The following is a 20512-nucleotide window of genomic DNA, read 5'->3' as shown; positions in this document are numbered from 1 at the left end:
AGCAATTTATTAAAAAACTATGCGCCAAATTGTCATGAAACTGGGCATTTCCATTTCAAGGTCAACAGCAAGCAAGGGAGCACACTTCTTCGCCATTTTATGTCACGCAAGTTTCATATAAAACCCACTGCCCAGAAATGGAAGACAGGATAAATTATTTCTCCATCCGGACCCTGAGGTCGTCTACGAATGAGTTATTAGACTGTGTTTGGTTGGGTGGTTCAATCTTTTTTTTTCATCAAAATTTAAAAAATTATTTTTGCATAAAAATATTTTTTTTTATATTTTCAAGTTATTTTGATATGCTATATAAAAAATATATTTTTTTAAAATTTTAAAAATTATTATTATAATATATTTTTTAAAAAATATTTTAAAAAATAATCACAACAACACTTTTAAACACCTTTCTAAAACCGAGGTGAACATCAATGCTTCTTGTGCAGTGCTATATCAAAGGATAGGATAGAGGATGCCTTTTCCCTTTCCCCTTGATCACAACCTTAACTTTATTTACCCTCGTGCAAAGACTAATGCCTTGTTTGATTTATCTCCCTCTAGCAAATATCCAAATTCAATGGTTTGATAATCCGAAACAACGCCAAAATTAGTTGATAATGGGGGAGGACAACACATAATATTCAAGTACGTACGTACTTAGGGCCTAGAGCCAACCTGATTAGTGATTGATTCGACTCCATTTTAAAGATTCGGTGAGTGTTAAGTGCATACTGTACCGGTGTAGCCTCTGCTAACACCACCGGTCTGGTGTTTTCTGCCCGGAAGGCATCCATCAAGAGTCCAAAATGGCTTTCCCAATATCACTTTTATTTAAAAACATATTAAAATAATAAAAAATTTGAGCTGATGAACTCAACAAGCAAAAGAGAAAATAAGATGAAGAGACAGAATGATCACGTCCATGGCGGCGTAAATGAAAAAAACACCCTGCATAAAACCATTAAACAAACCAGACAACGAACTAGCACGTAGATATATTCCACTTAAGTGCACACTCATATCTAGTCAAATCTAAAGCCAACATGCAGTAAACCTAAGCTTGTTTGAATCCTAGGTGTGCACATAGGACGACAAAAATCCAGCTTGCATCATACATAGTCCAAGTAGTTGCCAACTGCCAAGTGTCCTCTAAAAGATTAGGTTAGGGACGACCTAGAAAATAAATACCAGCATATACAGACATGGAATCTGAATGACTCAAGAAAAGGATAAGGTGAATGCATGGATCGTCCTCATTGGAGCTCCATTGCTGGTCAAACCAACAAAAATGACTTGTTCCCATAATGGCCAACATCCCATTTTCTGAACCCATGGCCCCTACCATGTTTACAATTATGGGCTCCTTGCTCCACTATCCATTTGTCCATTAATTGTTTGTTTGTTTCCATCACAACAGTGTTTGGATCATTTTCGCAAAATGATTTTTAAAAATGTTTTAATTTAAAAATAAATTAGAACAATTTTATTTTTATTTTTATTTTTAATACCCATCAAGATTATAAGGAAATACTAAAAAAACAACGAGCATGCTTTTGAAACGCATCCAAGAACAGCTGAGCACCCACTCTTAACTAAGAAATAACTTAAGCTAATTAGAGGGCTGGCCTGGGATAAGTTGACATTAATATACATGGAAAGCTGAGCACCCCCACGGCCCTTAATTAATTTTACGTGCTTAGGTCAAACAAATTAACAAAAAGAACTGTAATTCCATGAACATTCGCCACTGGACAAAGTACAGGTATAGTCCATGCATGCACCAAAGCCAAAAATTGCTTGAACCCTAGATTTTTTGCTTGAGCCAGTGAGAAAACAGTACCGGAGCTGTAATCGTATAGTAGACAGGGGCAATAAGTGAGGAGAGGAGGAGGGAGAAAGAAAACCTCTGGGCCCTGTGGAAGAGGGTTGGCATAGAGAGGACAAGAACATCAACACATGAGCACATGGCTTTGCTTGCACATGATGACTTCTGTCTTTCAAGAGTAACGACAAACTGCATGGCCTAACTCCATTAGTGGCGTGCTTGGGGCTTACAGTTATTGCTAATGCAAAGCCCTGGCCTCTTGTGTACGTGCTCTGCAACAAGCAGTACTGCACCTTCTCATCGGTTTTCATTTGATTAATGCCGTTGATCTCTCCTAGCACACAAACCCAATCCTTAAACCCTTGTCTTTGTGCGATGTATGATTAGTTAGTTACTCAGATATGTCTTTTTTTTATATTTTTATTGCATGTTCTTGGAGCCAGCTTCTGATCCATGTACTAATTCTTTAAATTTTATACCAGCTAAGGCAAATCATTGCCATGCTAACCCTAAAGAAGACGGACGATGATTGGGCATTCAAATAGAATCCAACACTTCCAGCTGGAATGATCATCATGATACGAGTTTGTTTTACAATGGCAATATATATATAATAGTAATACTACGCTAATAGTACCATGCATGATAATTTGATTATAATATTTGTTTTACAAGGAATATTACATGCCAGTGAAACCACGTTTGAATTAGTCGAAACTTCAAACGAAAAAAACTTAATTGCCATTAGAAAGCAAAAAAACTTAATTGTTTTTTTTTGTTTTTTTCTTGCCTTATTTTATTTTTTAATTTCATTATTTATTATTTTATTTTATTTAATTTTATATCAGATTTGATTTTTATTTTTTTTATTGTTATTTGTTTTTTTTTAATTTTGGATGATCGAGAATTTTGCTTTATGATTTTTTCAGATTTGCCTTTTATGGAGTAACCTGGTTTTATGACCCAGATCACAAATTTTAAAGATTAGTATGGTTTGACTTCGGTTTTTTGTTTAGTTTTTTTAAATGATTTTTTAATAAATTTTATTTTTCGATATTATATTATTGGGCCTTCAACTTTTTAAATTTTGTCTTTTTTTTCTATGAGGTTATCTCGATCTTATATCTCGAGTTGCGACATAATCGAGTTAACCCGAGTTAAATCGAATGTTTTTTAAGAACTTTTAAAAATATTTATAGGGTATTATTTATTTTTTCTTAGTCATTATTATTTTTTTATAATTATGTTATAAATTTAATCAAATTTATTAAATCTATTCAAATAATTATCTGTATCCCAAATTTTTATTGTACATTTAAAAACACTATCATCTCTATGTAGCATCCTTTTTACAATAGAAACAATTTAATCCCGCTCGCCGCCTAACGTGTGGCATTTATCCTGTACATAACTCAATCAAGTGGCTTAGATATGGCGGAACTTCATTTATTAGATGCTGGAATATGCTGGACCCTCCTTTCTGATATTATTTTTTTTTTATTAATATTAGTGTCTGAATAAACTTGTTTATACTTTTGATTAATTTTATAAATTCTAAAATTAATAAATATTTTAATAATTTTAAGATTTATAAAACTTAAAATAATAAATTGATTAATTTTATAAATTCTAAAATTAATAAATATTTTAATAATTTTAAGATTTATAAAACTTAAAATAATAAATTTTAAAAATAAATTTAAAATCCGATTAATTAAGCTAATTTTTTTAAAATTAACATTAATTTTTATCATACAGGGAGGTAGCGAGTAGGAAAGGCACATGCGCGTATGTCGTGCATTGCATAGCCAGGTAGCATTGCAGCAAAAATAAAAATAAAAATAAAAATAAAGGATGGTCACTGTCCCACCATGTCATTCATCTCTCCACGTAGAAAACACATGCTAAGTGTAATATAGGTCGGCAGGAGACTTGGAGATCCCAACTCCCAGGGTCCCACGGTGAGTCCTCTAAGGTGAATATGGATAGGATTCAAGGGCATTATGGTATAAATAGGAGCTATAAAATGAGACCTTGGACGCCCGTTCACCATGCACAGCCCCCTCTCCTCTCTTCTTCGAAGTGTCAGGTAGTCATAGTGAGTACCGCCGAGTTTCCTCTACAAAGGAGAAGAAGAGCCTAAATAAAGAAGTTAAGCCATGAAGAAGAGGCAGCAAGAACAGCACAAGGGAAGGGAGAATTGCAACTATCAACAACACAGTCACTGCCAGCAGCATACGCAGAAGCAAATTCAATGTAACAAAGGAAAAACTTGCAAGTTCAAGAGGAGCAGCTCCAATCTCGAAGAAGATGGCGCTTCCTCAGCTATTCTCTTGCTTGCCTGCATTGCCTGCACTCCCTCGTACTGATCGTGCTCAGGAGAATTAGCTAGATATGCATACATATACTGATAGATAATAGCTAGGCTGAATAAGCTCTCTTTATTCACTCTATCTCAGTATCTCCAGTCTCAAAATCCTTTTCCCTGATCCCTCATCACTCTTCTTGTTGCTTAATTTCCTTCGGATTTAAATATTTACTAGGCCGTGCATGCATAATAGTCTTTGTACTTAATTTCCTGTAAGTTTAATAATTATGAAGCTTTTTTCTAATAATTTGTCAGCCACACTGTATTTTATTGCCGCATTTTCATTAATTTCAACCATATATGGTTTTTAAGATGTGGGTTTTCTCTGGTAGAAAAAAAAGATAAAAATATATTTAATTGAATGAATGAAAATAAAAATATAAAAATAAATGCTTTTAAAGCAATATTAAATTGAATTTTTATCTTTTTTAAATAAAGATAAAGATAAAAATAAACATATCCTCCCTGTTGGAACTTTTATTTTTAGAATTGGAACAAGAAAAAAAAACGCCACTGGATAAGAAGGGTTAGTGGAGAGGCTATTGACATATATTGCACCACCAAAATCAAATGGGAGTTCAGCTATTAAAAGGAATTATATCTTCCACTTCCGACCATATACTTAGAATTAAAAGTTTATTTGATTTAAATCTCAGGTCAATTCAAGTTTTAATTTTTTTAAAAATATAATCAAAACAATATTATTTTATTAATTTTTTTTTATTGACTCAACTCAGACTAGATTTCGGGTTGGTTGATTGCTAGATTGATTATTGAGTTGGACTAAGTCTTATAACAGTACTCTTCCAACCTAAAAAGAAAAAGAAAAAGAAACAGTACTGTCTTCTTCTGCTGTCCATTTGTATATCTTTAGAAGAATTTTGAATTATAAATTAAATACAATAAATTAAATTGCTTGTATTATAAATTAAATGCAATAAATCTTGCTAAAAAATAAAATAAAAAATTGTTGAAACATCCAATCGCAAGCTACATATTCGAAATCTTGATCATGCTATATCTTGCTATCTAATTTTGGAAAAAGAATTTCAACACCGATGAACTCTTCGAAGGTGTGCATACTGCAAGATGTATTAATAGCTTATTGAAAATTACGTTATGATTACTTTTTAAAGTATTTTTTATTAAAAAAAATATATTAATATAATATTTTTTTTTAAATCATGTTTATAATATCAACACATCAAAATAATTTAAAATTACTAAAAATATATTAATTTAAAATAAAAAAATAAAAAATTTTAAAACTTTTTAAAATAAAGAAATAAACAGATAATTTTACATAGAAATAAATTGCCGCATCTGAGAGGATCGAGGGGGGCACAAAGCCTTGCTAGCAATACTGGTATGGACTAGACTTGAGTTATTGGACCGCCAAAGTGTTAACGCAGTGCAGCCTCTCTCTCTTTTTTTCACATCAATTTTCAATAGGCCCACTCATGCTGTACAGGCGGGGCAGCTCTGTTTCCTCATCGCATCAGAAGGGGGGTCGCACAGCACGTTGTTCTTTTTTCTCCGGCCATTTCTCCTCACAATTTTTAAGAATTTCATATATAACCACATCTTTAGGCCCTTCAATTTTAGGAAGTTTCACGCACCACATGTAGTGTTTTTTTTTTTTTGAAAAAAATCTCCCAAATATTATTTCCCAACAGTGCACGCAGATACGAAACGAAACCATTTTACATAAAAAATAAAAAACTTGTATTCTTCCTCGATGGATGTTCTAAGTGAAAATGGAAAATGAAATGAAACATACAAAATTTCTAATCCCAGAACATCCTCGCCGGCCGATGCAGGATCATGACGTAGACAGTGACATTAACATACTCAAGGAGACAGTGGCATGCATATATCCAGACGTTTGTTTAATGTTAATCTCTTGTTACTATGATATTGTTGAGCCTTGGAATATATATGTTATGCCGGACACTATCGAAATTAAATGAGTCTTGTAAGTTCGAGTAATCCAGGCATCAAGATCAAATTTGCATATTCCTATTTTATTTGTATATGTTTGTTGTGTTTCTTAGTCCTGTAAAAGATCAACTCGAGTCGATGTATGCTCACGATAATCTTTGTTGTATTTCCTGGATGTTCTCGTATAAGCCGGCAAATCATTCCATGCTGAAGTTGTTTTTTTCCATGATCAAAATGAAACGGTCCAAAAATGAAATTAATTAATTTTCTCATGCGCGTTGTGTATGATCTTTTTCAAGTAATATATATAGAAACAAAGAAAAAATCTAAACCTAAACCTCTGTAGTAGAAGGTTTTTAATTGGCAAGCAAATTAAATAGGTGTCAACTATTTAGAGGTTTCAGGTTTAATATATATAAGATAATGCTCAAGAGACAAGAATTTCTATATATCTGAATCTGCAATACTATCAACACCACCAAAAAAAAATTAAATAAAAACAATAATGAAAAACATTTCATTCACTGCCATAAAATTGATAAATATAAATAGAAATACCGAAGGAATATTTTCATCGGTAAAATCTATCGGAAATTTACCAATGAAAATATTGCCTCAGTATATACCGAGGGAATTACAATGGGAAAAAAATAATTAAAACAAAGTAAAAAAAAAGATGACGTGTTATTTATACCAACATATATTATCGTCGGTAAAATGTGAACATTGTTCATCATGTCAATTACAAAGGGAATCACCAACGGAAAATTCCGTCGGTATTTTTCAGAGAGCTCTGAAACTGTTCACTTTCCAATTGCACTGTTAATTATTGTTCTTTACAGACAAAATCACTGACATATTGAAAAGTCGTTGATGTTATTTGGCAGTTTTCTGAAAATTTTTGATTAAATTAAAAATTTAAATTAAATATTACAGACATAATCACCGACGAATTGAAAAGTCGTCGGTGATATTTGACGGTTTCTGAAAATTTTTTATTAAATTAAAAATTTAAATTAAATATTACCTACGGAATGATTAAAAATATTAATATTTAATTATCTGTCTGTAAAACGCCATAATAAAAAGCCTAGAATCCCTAATTTCACAACAGACGGGGCTTCTTTGTTCTTCTTCTTCTTCCCCATATGTAAAAAACATCAATATCCATTTCTTTCTCTTCTCTTCTCTTCTCTTCTCTCCTCAACTCCTTCTCTTCTTCTTCATGCTCAGATATGTATTCTTCTCATTTCTTCTTTTTTCTTCTTAGTTTTTTTTAATTAATATACTTTACGAATTTGTTTTTTTTCTCTTCTTAGCTTCACTTGCAACAACATTAAGGTAATATTTTTTTTTCTTTTTTTTTTCACTAAATTTGTTATTTTATTTTATTTTTAATTGCTTTTGTTCTTAATAATGGTATGAATATTGTTGTAGGATTTTTTTTTTTCATATGAGATCAATTTTTAGTTGATTTATTTATAGGATTTTTAAATTTTTAGCAATCACAACTTCATTTTTTTCATATGAATTTTTTTAGTTGAATTTATTTTTTCGTGTTATTTATTTGTTGCAAATTTGTTTTAGTTGATTTTTTTCCAAGCGTTTTGAGTATTATAGAGTGTTGATTTATATTAATTTAATTATTTTATAGTTTGGTAAAATTAATTTTTTAAAAATATTTTTAAATAATTACCGATAGAATTACATACATATGGTATTTTTTCGAGGAAAATACCAACGGAATGAAGCGGATAATTCTTTTTTGCGCGCTTTTTCTGTCAGTAAATTCATCGATAACAATATTTTTTTATTATCAACGGACTTACCGACGGACAAAAAAATACCGACGAAAGATTCACCGACGGAGTATTTCCGTCGGTGATTTCGTTGGTAAATTAATTACCAACGGAATGATAGTATAAATATCGATGAAAAATTTCATCAGTAAATATAAAAATTGTGTTAGTGATTGTGGTTAACCAACAAAATTTTTATGTTAGTAATTTTAGATGGAAACAACGATGAACTAAAAAAAAAGGTTATATTTAAGTATTTATCTTCAACCGTTGATTGATGAGTTGAATTAATTATGACCAGACGGGCTTTAACATATAATGTCTCTAGAAAACATAATTCTCAAATAAAAGCAACATTGATATGGACTGTAAATGATCTTCTTGCTTATGAGATGGTGTCGGGTTGGAGCATACATAGAAAATTATCTTGTCTATATTACATGCATCATAATAAGGCCTTTATCTTATTCAATAGTGTAAAACTATTTTCTTATTGCTACAGAGGTTTTTGCCAAGTAATTATCAATTTAGAAATAATAAAAAAAGACTTCTTGAAAGGTAAAGTTGAAAAAGATATTTCATCGTTGGTATTATTGAGTGAAGAATTGTATGATGAAGTTTCAAAGTATGAAAGCATTGTTTTTAGTTTTAATTCAAAAAAGAAAAAGTTCCATGATTCTGGTATGACCCATAATTGGATTAAGCAAAATATTTTTTTGGGAGCTTTTTTTATTAAAAGGCTAGTGTCATCCGTCATAGATTGGATGTCATAGACATCGAGAATAATGTGTTTTAAAATATTTTTAACACAGTCATGAACATAAAATAAAAAACAAAGGACAATATAAAACGAGGTTATATATATTTACCTTTGTATTGTAAATGTGAGAATATAGAGTTGATTAATGATGAGTTTCATGTAGCAAACTTGAAATGATATTTTCTTCTTTTTTCTGTGACTTAATGAAGAATTTACCTATGTATCCTTTCGAAGGGTAAGGGATGACATCCTAAATAATTTTCCATTATTTTTTCAACATTTAATTATTCATTTTTAATTACTTTCATGTAGATACTTGTTTAATCTTAAAACAAAGATTGAAAAAAAGTTTAAGGTGAGGCTTTAATATTTGAGGCTTATATTGCTAAAGATATTTCAATATTTACCTCGTATTATTTTGAACCTCACTTGAGAATATGAATAAATCAAATTCTCAAAAATGATGTTAGTGGTGAACTATATATTCAAGTGAGAATTTATTAATATTTTGCCATATTGGATGACCATTATCGAAAAACTCAGTGAGGGAAAGATATTTGATTGACACTGAATTTAGACAAGTACATAATTATGTGCTATTAAACTGTGATGAATTGAGATCAATAAGTTAATTTTTCAATTATATAGAATTTTCATTAATTATATTTAATTATAAAATTGATAATTATACTAAACTCAGTAACTTTTTTTAGGCAACATTAACTATTGTTGTTATACCAAAACCCAAATGTTAGTGAAACTCAATTATTTTAATTATAAGATGAATAATTTACCACATGGTTTAATATATATAAAAGTGTTTAATAATTAGTAACTCTAAGGTTTTAAGTGTTGTTTTTTCTTCTATTGTTAATGGTTAAAAAAAATTATTCCATCGATATTTTTGTCATAAATTCTACTAGAATATTTGTACTCATTCTGAAACTTTTGGTAAAACTTACATAATGCGTAAGAGCTTTTTGATGGAATTTATGACATAATATTTTGTTAAAAAAATAAACAGTGATGAAATTATTGATAGAAAATGGACAATAAAAGCTGATTTTTAAGTGTGAATATTTTGTTGACGATTCTGTTGATATTGAAAATTACCAATGAAATAAAAACCCTGAAGAGTTAGTTTCTTATGATAGTGTTTCATTGTCATTTCTATCAATAATTTTTAATATAGATAAAAAAATAATTTATATACTCATAAAATTTTATATTTCATCTATATTTTTTAATTTTGTAGTAGTGTAATGATAACACCCTGATTGGAATCTTTGTTTGAATTCAATCAATGTTGGGTAAGTTTTCTTGCGAAGGCACCCTAACATTAACCCTCGTTAAATTAAACTAGCCTAACCAGATGAGTTTCTATGTGCTGCATGCCTTGGTGCGTAATGTTTAAGTAGCCCTACAGGCCACCAATTTTAGTCCTTGCTTTCACTTTTTTCTTGTAAAACCCGGATTGATAAAGGATATGACTTGATAAAGTTATCCTATATGTGTGTGTGTGTGTAAAATAAACTCCATGAACTTGAAGACAAGAGAACCTCGAAGAAAATGATGTTTTACCGTTTTAAGATTTTTCAATTGTTAGGATTATGAGTAAAATTAAGAAGTGGCCAACTACGGTGGAATGTCTCCAAGACAGGAAATCCAAAAATCTTGGAGAAAGATGACAATGGGGATTACATTCATTGCTCTATGCATTTTTGCTTGTCTATGCCACAAATCAGGCAGACATCTAATTTGGACAATAGCACATTTGTCTTACTTTCATGGTTTCATATGAAAATATGCTTTGGCCTAGTTGTTTACGAACAAGAATACCGCAGCCGCTCGCCTATGTATTTTGCCCTCGTTTTGTGAAGGTTCTTTCAGAGCTTCACTCATATATCTTTAGTGACAGAGAAGCGTGTAACCGCGCGCGCGCGTGTGTGAGGGAGAGAGAGAAGGAGATATGGCTCATAGTTTCTTGTCAAGGGAGTTCAATGATGAAACCTTAAGTGAAACGAGTGGTCTTGATCTCAGTCTTGCAGCTATGGCTTGCTATCCGCACCCTTATTTGCCCATATTTGAGAGCAATGTTGTTTCCAGGATGCTTCCTTTTTCGGATGAAACCAGAGATGTTAAGAGGATCAAACAGTCCTCAAGCATGGTTGAATCCATAAGAAGTAATGGTAGCAGTCTTTATAGTGGTGGAAGCAGTATTTGCCGCAGTAGTAGCACTAATAGCTTGAATAACATTCCAAAACTTCATTTCAGAGATCATATATGGACTTACACGCAAAGATATCTTGCAGCTGAGGCTGTTGAAGAGGCAGCAGCAGCCATGATCAATGCCGAGGAAGGTGGAAATGAAGAAGAAGGGAATTCTGATGGAATGAGGTTGGTTCAGCTTCTAATTGCTTGCGCTGAAGCCGTGGCTTGTCGTGACAAGTCACATGCCTCGGCCTTATTATCTGAGCTCCGATCTAATGCTTTGGTCTTTGGCTCTGCTTTCCAACGCGTGGCATCTTGCTTCGTGCAAGGACTGATCGACAGGCTCTCTCTGGTTCAACCACTAGGGGCGGTTGGTTTTGTTGCACCCACGATGAACATAATAGACATTGCCTCAGACAAGAAGGAAGAAGCTTTACGCCTTGTTTACGAAATTTGCCCACATATTCGGTTTGGTCACTTTGTTGCCAATAATTCTATTTTGGAAGCCTTTGAGGGAGAGAGTTCAGTTCATGTGGTGGACCTAGGAATGACACTTGGATTACCACACGGTCACCAATGGCGCCTGCTTATCCAAAGCCTCGCCGAACGAGCTGGAAAGCCACCTAGTCGCCTTCGAATAACTGGTGTTGGCCTTTGCGTTGACAGATTCCGAATCATCGGTGATGAACTCGAGGAATATGCAAAAGATATGGGAATTAATCTGGAGTTCTCAGTGGTGAAAAGCAGCCTGGAAAACTTGAGGCCTGAAGACATCAAAACCAGTGAAGATGAAGTTCTTGTTGTCAACAGCATTCTTCAACTCCATTGCGTGGTTAAGGAAAGTAGGGGAGCTCTGAATTCTGTCTTGCAGATTATTCTTGAGCTCTCACCAAAGGTTCTTGTTCTAGTTGAACAAGATTCAAGCCACAATGGTCCATTCTTTCTAGGAAGATTCATGGAGGCACTGCATTACTATTCCGCAATCTTTGACTCCTTGGATACCATGCTGCCCAAATACGACACTAGGCGTGCCAAGATGGAGCAGTTTTACTTCGCAGAAGAGATAAAGAACATTGTGAGCTGTGAGGGGCCGGCAAGAGTTGAACGGCATGAGAGGGTGGATCAGTGGCGCAGGAGGATGAGCCGTGCAGGATTTCAGGTTGCCCCCATTAAGATGATGGCCCAGGCTAAGCAATGGCTGGTGCAGAGTAAGGTTTGTGACGGTTACACAGTTGTTGAAGAGAAGGGGTGCTTGGTGCTTGGCTGGAAATCAAAGCCTATAATTGCAGCTTCTTGCTGGAAATGCTAAAAAAGTGGCAGCCAATAATTTTGCAGTTCTTGAATAAAATTGGTCCAGGTTTCATGAGGCCATTGGTTGCTGTGTAATTTGCCTAGTATGGTTGATCACCTGCTACAATTTCCAAGTAGTAATGTCTAGCATCGGTAAAGTGCAAGCACAGACTCTGCACTGAAAATAAGCACTGACTTTCAGTTTGGATTCGGAACTGCTCAGGTGACTGAGCTGAGCAGATGAAATAAAGAAAATGTATTGCTGGTTTGGTGCGCCTCCGTGCTGCATCAAAATGTACATATCAAAATTCCTTGATTCTTTCCTGACTGTAACTATGAACCATTAATGTTCTGATGATTGGTAATTTGTAAGACAGGAGATGTGGGGTTTGCATATTTAATGTTTCCAACGATTCTTCATCACCATTGCTCCCTTCAAAAAGCTAGAATTTCGTAACCCAGATGACAATCTTGACTTGGTGATTCTATAGTTGCTACTGAAGGAAGTTAATTCCGACGACGGCGTTGTGGCCTTGTCTAGCCCATCTGTTCAGGCAAGGCAAGGTTGCTGTGAGTTCTGCACAGCAACTTAACATATTATTCATAAAAGCCAACCTAAATCAACCACCAAGGCAATCGCAATGTCTCCTGTCAGAATAGATAGTTTATTCGTGAAGCCCAGATCTATCTTGTTCTATGTTTGGATTTAACAAAGCTATCGTATTATATTCGTTTAAATTCACATAAAATTCACCAAGGCTGTGCTTTTATTTTATGTTAATTTTAGTCATTTTTCTTTTAATTTTTCAACAATAACATAAAATTCTATTTTGTGAAATCGAGTTTTCATTTAAAGTCAAAATATTCTCTCATATCTTGCACACGTGAAAACATTCAAATAAAAAAAAATTCCAAAAATATAAAACCATGACAACATATCTTACTAGGATTAAATTAATTAAAAAAATAAAATTCAATGACCAAAGTGAAAGAACAAAAAACATGAGGGATCTAGAAGAAAAAATATCCAATACACGGTGCTATAAATAATGACTTGACTGTACATGAATAGTAAACACTAGTTTTTTTACTTGTGGTACGCTGTGAGTTATATTTTTTTTTTAACCTTAAAAAATTTGTAAAGATGTTAGGAAATAAAAAATTCATTGCATATTCGCCAAAACACTTTTAAGACACTTAAATGGTGACACATTGAACAACATATTTTTTAAAAAAAATATTGAGATAACTATATATTGAATTGACCAAGATCAACTATAGTTAACCTACAAAACCCGTGATTTAGGATATGGTATCGTGATAAGATAAAACCATAAAACTCATACCAAAATAAATTAGGAATCCCAATTATAATAAACCAATTATTAAAGGCTGAAAGCAAAAACAAATGTAAATTAAAAAAAGTGATTCGAGTAAACCTATATTGGCGACGGGTACATCGGCGTGGGCCGGGGCAAACTTTTATGGATTTGAAAAGAAAAATGTTAAGGTGACATTAGGATTTTTAAATAAGTTAAAGATAAGTTTTTTAATTTAATAATATAAAAAAGAAAACCCTAATTTAATTACATGAAAAACAAAGCAAACTTGGGTGAGTGTCCTAAACTTGAGAATATTCCAAAATCATTACTCGCGAAATCTCAGAGCTGGACTTAGTCAATAAGGCTAATTCCCAACCAAATTAATTTTGAAGGATAAAAAAAAAATCAATCTAAAAAACTTGTAAAAACATAAAATTAACAATTAAAAGATTAAGGATTAAACCTGATAGAAAAACAAATCGATGGTGGAAAATTGAATGATGAAATTTAAAATAATTTTCAATTTGAAATAATTTTTTCAAATAAAAAATTGCAATGAAGAGAACAAAGACTAAATTTTAAAGGAAAAGAAATTGAAAGGTTGTTGTGATTTTTTCAAGAGACAACACGCAAATCGAGAAGAAAAGAGAAAAGAAAAAAAAGAAAAAGAAAAGAAAAGTTAACATTCGCTAAACCGGATTGAATCGCCATCCACATGCCACCTAGAAAAGAAGAGAATGCCGAGAAGAATCAAATGATGTTGTGGAAGCATGACTATTATCACCAGAGTCAGCCACATGAGTCGCCTGAAGGTGAAGGTACGACTCACGCACTAAAGCACATCAAATTTTTCCTTATTTTATTTTGAAAAAGACAAAAATGCCTCTAGAAGTAAATGTTAACAACGAAAAACCATTATGAAATTACTATTAAACCCCTAAAGTCAAGGCTATACACTTTTAATGTTAAGGACAATTAAGTCATTACAATGTTTATAGTAAAATGAAATTCATATAAAGCTCGTAGATGGAAAGTCAATTTTTTTAAAAAAACTTTTTAAGGTAATATAATAATTTAACTGTTATAAGAAATTGGAAAAGACAATGTTACCCCTGCACTAATAAAGAATGACAAATTAGCCTCGTGAAAAGACCCCTTTTCCTCTCATTTGATTTTTTTTTGTTAAGGGTAAGATCATCATTTTACCATCGCAATCTACAATAAATCATGACATACATACAATGATTTTCTCACATGTTTTAGGTTTTTACTAGTTATTTGACATGTGCTCCGTCGTAGGCTGAATATTTTTTTCCAATAAAAAAATTAAATATTTAGGCTTTTTTGGCTTTTTTTTTATATAAAAAATATCTCAAAAATTTTATGCACGCATCTAATTGAATACTTCAAGAACCATTTGTGTTAACAAATAAAAAAAAAATCATTAACAATAACTAAAGACATATCTAGAAAAGTTGAGAGGAGGATGTAAATCAAAATACTTGATCTCACAACATAATTTACTTACTTGATTAATCTTTTTTTTATTTAATCAAAAAATAGTAGAAATAGACACACATATAAAATTGATTGAATAAAATTAAAGTGAAAAAAATATCTCGCAAGGTTGCACTTACTAGAAATATTATCCAAAAATAAAAATAAAAATTATTTTTCAAAATAAAGCTCAATTATGTAAAACATAAGACAAATTAAAGATGAATTAGAAAAGCTTTTCAAAAATTGAATACATACAAAATACTTAAAAAACAATCACCATTTAAAAAATTCTAAATACAAAAAACTAAAAATTAGAGAGAAGTGATATTAATTTAAATATAAATTAAAAGATTATTTAAAAAAACACATGTAGAAAAAAACATGTTTTTTTGAAGTAAAAAATACCACAAAAAAGAGGCCACACGTCATTTAAGAGGGCCCGCGCGAGCCTAATTTTCTTAAAAAATGTAATCATGAGGTCCATTCCAATTTTATTTTTTTTAAAAAATAAGTTAAACAATGTATCGTCTGACTTTGCCCAAATTATGACAATTGTGGTGGTTAAAAAATTAGGGCAAAATGTTTTTTGACCTAAAAACATATTTTTCAATTCATTTTGACCAAAAACACTCAGATAACACTCTAAGTGTCTTGATAAATTTATTCATGGCCTAAAAAATCCCAAAAAAATCCCAAAGCCTGAAAGAAAAAAAATTTCCGATCTCAAATTTGTTTTTTTAGGCACTTTCAAGATGAAAAAAAATACCTAAATTAAACTCACCTCATCAAATGAAATCATTTGACACAATATTTTTTTTTAATCTAAAACGCTAGAATATGACAATTTCTTTCTCTTCCCTCTCTAATCAGGGATCAAAAAGTAACTATAAAATTTTATACCAAAATTGAATTGAAAAACTATTGAGGGACCAAATAGGTATAATATATGAAGTTTGAGGACTAAAGTGAACTTTTATGATAACTTTGAAATCAGTGCTCATTTATGGTATCTTTTTCCTTTTTGATCTCCTATTTTTCAATTTGTTTCAAGTCAACAAATTTGATTTAATTGTTTTTAAATTTAATCCAAAAAAGATTCATTCATGCATAATAAAAGTTTAAGGCCAAAATCAAAAAATTTGAAAAATAAGTTGAATGTAATACGTGAGAGAGTAAGCAATTGATATGTACAATAAAAAAAATCAAAATCTTTTAGTGTTTTGTATAATAATTAGTTCTATGTTTTGTTGATATTTTTAGTTTATTAGTTAATAATTTAAGTCTTGCAATACCATAGTAGTAAAGTTTTTTCTACAAATCTTTTACAAATTAGGATTTTTCCAAATGGATGCTAGATTACTTAGATTACTTGGAGTTGGATAGACACCTCATTTTTAATTACTCCACCAAAATTGAGCTCATTTTACTAATTTGATATCAATTTAAGCTCATTTTTAATTACTCACTTTAAAAGCCAAAAAAAAAAAAACCTTTACCCATAGAAATCGTATAGGTTTAATAATATAATGTAACTATTTTCGCAAAAGCATATCTAGATTAAAAAGGCATTAAATTTAAATGTTTTTCATGATTTCTTACCATTTTTATTTAAAATTATTCAAAATCATAAAAAATAGATATATTTTTAAAATAATTTTCAAATATATTCACTAATTAAAAGAAAATGATTGAACAGTGTATTAAACTACCATCAAACAAAACAATTTGGTTTATCATGATATGAAATTGTTGAAAATCAATATTTTTTTTGTAGTGATTACTTTTTAAAGTTTTTTTATTTAAAAATATATTAAAATAATATTTTTTTATTTTTTAAAATTTATTTTTTACATCAACATATCAAAATAATTTAAATATACTAAAAAAATTAATTTAAAATAAAAAAATTAAATTTTTATAAAAAGACTTTTGAAACTAAAAAACCATCGAAAGCAAACAAAAGAGAATCAATGGAATAAAATACAGAACAAGGGCAATTGAGTAAAACCATGTCCAAGACAAAATCCAACTTAGTTTTTAGTCCACTCTGCTCACTCGTGTGGAGAGCGGACTAGAGGCTGGAGGGAGAAAGGGGTTTAGCTTTAGCAAGGCAGGCAGAAAATGGAGAGTGTAGCCGTGTTTGGTGGAGCCAAATTTTGTATCTCTTCTTCAACCATCCTTCCTTCATCAACTTACACCACCAACACCACAGCCTTATCCCTCACTTCCTGCAATAACCTTAACCTACGCACAACCCACCTATCTGCATTCCATTCAAAATCCCATCTTTTCTCTTTCAACAATTCCCCTTCACATCCTCATGCTACTAAAACTCGCAACTCTAGAAAGCCCCGCATATTTCTTCCTCATTTGGTGGCTTCCATGGTATTTATTTGTATTTCTTAATTCAGATAATTTGCTGTAGAATTGTTTTAGTATCTGTTTTATCTAGCTGAAGAGAGAGAAAGGAAACTAATTGTTAGTGTTTTTTGAATAATTCTGGAAATTCGTGAGAGCCCCGATCAGTGTTTGATATTTTGACTAGTTATTCACGTGTTGTAGCGAAATCCCATTTGGAGTTTTTGACATTTTTTGTTAAATTTTTGTGTCCAGGAACAAGTTGATGAGACTTACATTATGGTCAAGCCTGATGGTGTTCAACGTGGCCTTGTAAGCTTTTCTTGATTTTTTTTTATTTGCACTGTAATTAATTATTGTTAAATTTTTGCAGTGATTGCTGGGGAAGTTTGAGTGATGTTAAAATTTTAGAGATTGGAACCTTCGTTTTTCATTGTTTAGGATAAGATGAAAGTAGTGTTTATTGGATTGAGCCAAATGTGAAGTATTTTGTGTAAACCTGAGTATATATTGGCAATGTAATAGTTGAAATGATACTATGTTTTGATTTTGGGATTCTGAATTTATTTTATGTGGATTGGGTTGCTTTAGGTTGGAGAAATAATCTCGAGGTTTGAGAAGAAAGGATTTAAACTGACTGGTTTGAAGCTCTTCCAATGCCCTAAAGAATTGGCAGAGGTTTGTAGTCTTGCAATGTTGATACTCACTCCATTCTTTTATATGGCGAAACCTTTATCCAATATCTTGCAAATGTCAGATTTGTTTTGTATCCTCTTATAATGCTTTACTTGAAGCAAACTATTACGGTTTATGATTATGTGATTGTAAAGCAAGTTTTTCTGTTGTTTTTTGAAAATGATGGCAGAAACGAGGAAAAAAAAGGAAAAAGAATAGAAATCTTGGAATCTTACAGGACAGTGGCCTTAAGTCACAGTAAAATTCCAAGCTTTCTGCTATTGTTTTGTATGGTTATTGTTTTTTGAAAATGGTGGCAGAAACGAGGAAAAAAAAGGAAAAAGAATAGAAATCTTGGAATCTTACAGGACAGTGACCTTAAGTCACAGTAAAATTCCAAGCTTTCTGCTATTGTTTTGTATGGTTATTGAGAATCAATCACAAAAGAACTGTATTTTATCTTCCTGTTGATAAATTCTTTTGTCAATGCCCTAGTATAGAACCCAAACTTTCTACTAATCTTTCCTATTTTTTTTTATAATCAATCAGGAAAAAAGTTTGCTTTATCAATTTCACGTCTCTGTTCTGTAATTGTGTTTTAGATGTCCATTTAGAGCCTGCTTATTTTTGCATTTCAAAAGCGCTTTTAAAAAAAATGATTTTTTTTTCTGTGCTTCAAATTAATTTTTTTGGTGTTTTTAGATTGTTTTGATATGCTGATGTCAAAAATGAATTTAAAAAAAAATAAGAAAAACATTATTTCGATACATTTCCAAGTGAAAAGTACTTTGGAAAGCAACCGCTATCACAATACCAAACGGGCTTGTATTGTTACTGGAGTGTGGTCTTTTCATATCCTCAAATTACTGTATGTCTTATCGTTCTTTTATCTACTATTTTGCATGATTAGGAGCACTATAAGGATCTCAAGGCCAAGCCTTTCTTCCCTGGTCTGATCGATTACATCACTTCTGGTCCAGTTGTGTGTATGGTATGAAGTTTATGAATCTGAGATTTCTACAGGTTTTGAGTTCTTTCTAGAATACTGACGATAATGTTTTTTTGCCAGGCATGGGAAGGTGTTGGGGTTGTAGCATCAGCACGTAAGCTAATAGGGTCCACGGATCCTCTTAAGGCCGAACCAGGCACAATACGAGGAGATCTCGCTGTTCAAACAGGAAGGTTAGGCCCTTCATACTCTCCTGATAGGTTGCTTTATGTGCTCATTTTCACAAAATTGGTTTGCACTTTCTTTCCTGGTCTTAGCAATTTTTTTATCCTATGGTGAACTTTCTGCAGGAATGTGGTTCATGGCAGTGACAGCCCTGAAAATGGAAAGCGTGAAATAGGTGGGACTGCTTATGCCCTTTGTTTAGTTATGTAAATCAAGCACAAATGATTCTGTTGTTAATGATTTTCCGAGTACAGATATATTCTTGTTTTCTGAATAGATAATGCAATATGTGATGAAAATGAATTCCATTCCTCAAATAGCCTTTCTGGAAAATTACAGGATTCATAAAACTATAGCATGAAAATAGTATGTAGCAAGCTTTTTACCAGGACAATATACTAATAACATCAGGAGAAACTCACAAATAACCCAGAATAGGTGTTTAGATGGAAAATTACAACTACAAGGCTGTAATTTGGCACAAATAAGCAGTAGGCTTATTTCTTACTCGATTCCAATCTTCATTGAATTGTGGTTTCCCTGCATGTTTGTGCTGTACCATATTGAACTCAAAACACATTTTAAATTGTTACAATAAACTTTTGAGTCCTTTTTCCTCAATGGAACCAAGAGATGGCAGCAAAAAGAAGTTCATGTTGCTCCAAACTGTGACAGTATTCACTATTATAATGCTTCAAGTGATAGATTAAAGCTTTTATGTCATAAACTTCTGATCATTCTTCACAATTATCCCAGCCCTTTTCTCTCCATCAAAAAATTAACCACTTGCTTTCTCACAGGACTCTGGTTTAAAGAAGGTGAATTATGTCAGTGGACACCAGCTCAGGCACCTTGGCTACGGGAGTGATTCTTATAGTGGATTTGATTAAAGAGGCATGCAGTTTTGAGGTGTTTATCATCTGAGCAGCTGTATTTATTTCAAACTTCATTGTTTTCAGGATTCTGAATGTTTTCATGTCAATTAACAGAATTACAATGTGAAACCTGCTGTAAGAAAACTTATGGAAACTGTTCTGTTTTTGTTCGTTTCTCTATATCCTCTATATCGCATTAAACTAATACAAGATGTTCATGAGTTTCTGCTCAGTCCAGTCCAGAAGATCTGCAATCTTTTGTTTGATTGCTGTTACATTGGCGAGGAATTTTGAAACTGTTATTGAACTGTGTTTCATTTAACATTCCTATAAAAAGTGATTTTTGAAAACCAATTTTTTTCAAACTTCAACCACAAAAACAAACACACCATAATGGAGTGATCGTTGGATCAA

General features: G+C 31.9%; 2 protein-coding genes across 2 annotated transcripts; both read left to right on the top strand.

Annotated features, from left to right (window-relative positions):
• The first annotated feature begins 10623 nt into the window (after nt 1-10623).
• Nucleotides 10624-12466, top strand: LOC7454530 (GRAS family protein RAD1). The gene has a single exon (XM_002318667.3). The coding sequence runs from the start codon at nt 10663-10665 to the stop codon at nt 12211-12213; it is 1551 nt and encodes a 516-aa protein (XP_002318703.1). The 5' UTR covers nt 10624-10662; the 3' UTR covers nt 12214-12466.
• Nucleotides 12467-17065: 4599 nt separating this feature from the next.
• LOC7458369 (nucleoside diphosphate kinase 2, chloroplastic) lies at nt 17066-20276 on the top strand. The gene is made up of 7 exons (XM_002318666.4): nt 17066-17401; nt 17630-17686; nt 17966-18052; nt 18960-19040; nt 19119-19231; nt 19349-19398; nt 20024-20276. Exons 1-7 carry the CDS (start codon nt 17138-17140, stop codon nt 20089-20091), a joined length of 720 nt encoding a protein of 239 aa, XP_002318702.2. The 5' UTR covers nt 17066-17137; the 3' UTR covers nt 20092-20276.
• The last annotated feature ends 236 nt before the right edge of the window (nt 20277-20512 follow it).

This window comes from Populus trichocarpa, chromosome 12 (genome assembly GCF_000002775.5).
Source record: "Populus trichocarpa isolate Nisqually-1 chromosome 12, P.trichocarpa_v4.1, whole genome shotgun sequence".
Lineage (NCBI taxonomy): Eukaryota > Viridiplantae > Streptophyta > Magnoliopsida > Malpighiales > Salicaceae > Populus > Populus trichocarpa.
This window is presented reverse-complemented; position numbering and strand designations above follow the sequence as displayed.